Here is a 5,000-nt window from a genome sequence, read left to right on the forward strand (position 1 = left end):
TGGTCACAAACAAATCGCCTCCAAGTCGGCTCACACACCCCTCTTTCATTTATTTGATCTATCACACAATTTTTGCCCTCGCTGTAACACGTTTATGACACACACTGTAGGGAGAGAAACCAGTCTTTTAAAAATCACTTTGAACGAAGAAAACTGGATTTATTTTTTCATATTTCTTCGTCTCCATGCACCATATGTGTCCAAATCTTTTAAAAAAATGTCCCCAAATATTTCAAAATCCACTACGGTTCGCTCAGCCGCCTCGCCATCGTCACTATGGTCTAAATATCATGGTAGTGATTATTTCCACGCACCGTACGTAGTTAAAGCTTTGAAAATGGTCTAAAATATTTGAAATTCTCTTTAAGTTTCGCTCACAGGACACGACACTGCTTTCTGGAGGCTGACAGACACTGTAGTTTCAAATATCTTCCTTCATATGTTTCTGAAGCTTTGAATATCGTTCGAATCACCTCACATACACACTAAGTTCCAATAATATTCGTATTGTTTCGTTCACATAGCTAAGGAAGTAAATATATCAGCAGATTTACGTTCTAGTTTCAAATATTTTCGTTCGTAAGTTTCTGAAGCTTCGAATAATGCTCCAAAATGCTTCACATCCTCCATGTTTGAATAATATCCGTATTGTTTCGTTCACATAGCTCAGGAAGTACATATATCAGCAGTTTCACGTTCTAGTTTCAAATATTATCGTTTTTATGTGTCTGAAGCTTCGAATAATGCTCCAAAATGCTTCACATCCTCTAAGATTCAATAATATTCGTATTGTTTCGTTCACATAGCTCAGGAAGTAAATATATCAGCAGATTTACGTTCTAGTTTCAAATATATTCGTTCATAAGTGTCTGAAGCTTCGAATGACGTTCCAAAATGCTTCACATCCTCCATGTTTGAATAATATCCGTATTGTTTCGTTCACATAGCTCAGGAAGTACATATATCAGCAGTTTCACGTTCTAGTTTCAAATATATTCGTTCATAAGTTTCTGAAGCTTCGAATAAATGCTCCCAAATGCTTCACATCCTCTAAGATTCAATAATATTCGTATTGTTTCGTTCACATAGCTAAGGAAGTTCATATATCTGCTGTTTTACGTTTTAGTTTCAAATATTATCGTTTTTATGTGTCTGAAGCTTCGAATAATGCTCTAAAATGCTTCACATCCTCCATGTTTCAATAATATCCGTATTGTTTCGTTCACATAGCTAAGGGAGTATGTATTTCTGCTATTCTTCATCATTATTCAAAAAGATTCGGTCAGTTTCTCGGTTCCAGTAATATTCACAGTTTTTCAAAGACTATAAACACAGAATTATATCCAGTTCCAATAATGCCTTCATGGGGAGCACAGAAGACCCCCTAACACCTTTATCTTAGCGATTTATTGAACATTACACCCTATTTTTTATGCTATATCTAGCGTGGACATCTCTTGCTCTAGTATAAGGGGTAAAAAAGATGTAATAGCATAAATCGCCAAGGAAAAGGCGTTAAGGATAAAGGCCATAGCTAAACACTACTCTATTTTATATATATATCTATGAGCATTGTTTTTTATACATAGCGAAAATACATTGGTCTTTAAAACACTTCATTGTTTTACTCTAACTTGGCCCAGATTTTGGCTAAGTCGCAGAAAAAACAGTGCTACGGCTCTGCCTCCTTTCCCTAGCACTTCTTCGTGACTAGCATCGTACTTACTAAAACAATTCATTTTTAAACTCTAACTTGGCCCAGATTTTCGTCCTTTTGCAGCTTACTTCACGTAGCTAAGTCGCAGAAAAAACAATGCCACGGCTCTACCTCCTCTCCACAGCACTTCTTCGTGACTAGCATCATATTCTGCCCTCAATCCTTTGCCACAGCTCTAGATTCAAGATGGAGAGATGGCAATTTTGGGCCAAGTTAGAGTGACATGAGTATAGGCGAGTATACTGATATAATTGTAATATTTAGCTTTCTATATACTTAACATGGACTGAGTTTGTATTCTTAGATGGCTCCCTAACTCCTCTTCCATAGCGATTTATTCCTGGATATAGCTGGCTACTATCCTGTCTATCTATCTATTGCCAGAAGTCTTAATCTCGTAGGGGGTGGCCACAAACACATCGCCTCCACGTCGCCCTGTCCCCCGCCATTTCACTGCCCTGCTCCCAGCTCACACCCCCCTCTCTCCTATACCTCTCCACTCCATCCCTCCATCTCATCCTTGGCCTCCCCCTCCCTCTCCCTCCCTCCACCTCACTCACATACACTCTCCTCGTCAGTCTTTCACCCTCCATCCTCTCCACATGGCCAAACCACTTCAGTGTGTTTCTCCTAACGCTTCCTACCACATCCACATCCACACCACAACACTCCTTCACTTCCTCATTTGTCAGTCTGTCTCTCCATGTAACTCCACATCCACATCCACACCACAACACTCCTTCACTTCCTCATTTGTCAGTCTGTCTCTCCATGTAACTCCACATCCACACCACAACACTCCTTCACTTCCTCATTTGTCAGTCTGTCTCTCCATGTAACTCCACATCCACATCCACACCACAACACTCCTTCACTTCCTCATTTGTCAGTCTGTCTCTCCATGTAACTCCACATCCACATCCACACCACAACACTCCTTCACTTCCTCATTTGTCAGTCTGTCTCTCCATGTAACTCCACATCCACACCACAACACTCCTTCACTTCCTCATTTGTCTGTCTGTCTCTCCATGTAACTCCACATCCACATCCATGGAGATAATTGAAGGATTTATAACTGAGGGCAGTAGGGATAAATAAATCGCTTAGGGAAAGGTGTTAGGGAGCTTGCTAGCCTCTAACAGCACCATCTAGCAAAGGATGCTAAAATATATATGCCTTTCACTCTAACTTGGCATAATTCTCCTTTTGCAGCTTATTTCACGTAGCTCAGTGGCAGAAAAAGACAATGCTACGGCTCTACATCCTTTCCATAGCACTTCTTCGTGACTAGCATCATATTCTAGCTTTAATCTGCTTTACGCCAAGTTAGAGTAAAAAGGGTATCGTTACTTTACAACTGTTTATTTCAGATTTAGCCCAGAGAGAGAGAGAGAGAGAGAGAGAGAGAGAGAGAGAGAGAGAGAGAGAGAGAGAGAGAGAGAGCACTATCATTTACATATACTTGAGTTAATGCACCAAGGGGACTGAATTCCAACATCCCTTTCCTCCTTCTTACGAACTCCACAGCCTCCTTCAACTCACTATAGGCAGGAGGTTAGGCAGGAGCAGGCAGAGGAGGCAGGGTAAGGCAGGGGTAGGCAGGACAGAACCCAGGCTGCTATAATAGGACAAAACAGGGCAATTCGAACACTGATATGACCCACAGACTTGGCAAATGTCCAACGTTACTGATGAAATGTCCAGTAGTTCAAGCTGGTAGAGCTCTGAAATGAGAGAGAGATGGAGGTTATACGCACATACATACATGGGAAAGATACATACATACACACACGTACACACACACACACACACACACACACACACACACACACACACACACAAAGAGCTCTGAAAATGAGAGAGAGAGATGTAGGTTATACGCACATACATACATGGGAAAGATACATACACACACACACACTACACGTACACACACACACACACACACACACACACACACACACACACAGACAAAGAGCTCTGAAATGAGAGAGAGAGATGTAGGTTATACGCACATACATGCATGGGAAAGATACACACACACACGTACACACACACACGTACACACACACACACGCGCACACACACACACACACACACACACACACACACACACACACACACACACACACAAATAGAAGGAAGTTATAGTGACAGGTTGATAAATATATATATATAAAACTCACTACTTACTACTACTACTACTACCACTCCTCCTCCTCCTACCACCACCACTACTACCACTACTACCACTCACCTGGGGAATAATACTCATATATCTTGACAGGTAGCACGGTAGTGAGATTTGCAACGGGAAACCATCTCTCTACTGTGAACTCTATGCATGTATTGGAGTCCAGGATCTGATGAGGGAGAGAGTGGTTAGTTGAGGATGAGGAGGGGTAGGAGGAGGAGGAGGGAGAGGAGGAGGAGAAGGATGAAGATGATGATGATGATGATGCTGAAGAGGAGGAGGAGGAGGAGGAGGAGGAGGAGGAGAAGGAGGAAGAGGAGGAAGAAAGTGATGATGATGATGATGATGAGAAAGAAGAGGAGGAAGAGGAGGAGGAAGATGATGATTATGACGATGATGGTGATGATGGTGATGATGATGATGATGATGATGATGATGATGATGATGATGAAGAAAGTGATGATGATAATGATGATATAAATAATTGATGTCCTTTGAGGGGGTGCTTTGATCATTTCTGTGTTCCTTTGACGGCTCTATTCGTGAAACAAAGACGATTAACACAATTCAACCCTCTTAACACAAAGCTTCCCAAACCCACCTTTTCGAAGTAGAACGTGGCTAAACGGGGCTGGAAGTCCGCCCTCTTGAGATGCGGCACAATCCCAGAGTCGACCAGGGCCCTCAGCTCCTCATCCGAAGCCCCATATCCCGTTGGTACCGTCACTTCAAGAACGGCCGCTCCTGACGACTCACTGCTCTCTCGAAAAATCCATTTGATACAGGTTCTGAACGCGATTGAGGACCCGTTATGACCGTGCCAGCTGGCGTGCGGGGTCAGGTGGAAGGCCGGGGTCGGGGGCGAGGTCAGGAGGTCACGCTGGGTCACATAGTATCGTGAGGTCAACTGGAGTACCGCGGAACCTCGACCTTTCCCTTGCACTCTTACGCTCGCCCAGTCATTGTCGATCTGAGAGAGAAATAATAATAATAATAATAATAATAATAATAATAATAATAATAATAATCTATCTATCTATCTATCTATTTATCTATCTATCCATCCATCTGTCTATCTATCTGTCA

General features: G+C 42.3%; 1 protein-coding gene across 1 annotated transcript in view; it reads right to left on the bottom strand.

Annotated features, from left to right (window-relative positions):
- LOC145395634 (CD109 antigen-like) overlaps positions 1-5,000 on the bottom strand; it is a 50,351-nt gene that overhangs the window by 18,885 nt on the left and 26,466 nt on the right. Inside the window, exons 26-28 of the mRNA XM_080269202.1 lie at positions 4,516-4,884; positions 3,978-4,083; positions 3,263-3,444 (exon numbers count right to left, since the gene is read on the bottom strand). Of these exons, the coding sequence (XP_080125328.1) occupies positions 3,263-3,444; positions 3,978-4,083; positions 4,516-4,884 (657 nt within the window). The remainder of the gene's footprint in view (positions 1-3,262; positions 3,445-3,977; positions 4,084-4,515; positions 4,885-5,000) is intronic.

Source organism: Coenobita brevimanus, chromosome 32 (genome assembly GCF_032717465.1).
Source record: "Coenobita brevimanus isolate Jiangsu-jjx chromosome 32, ASM3271746v2, whole genome shotgun sequence".
NCBI lineage: Eukaryota > Metazoa > Arthropoda > Malacostraca > Decapoda > Coenobitidae > Coenobita > Coenobita brevimanus.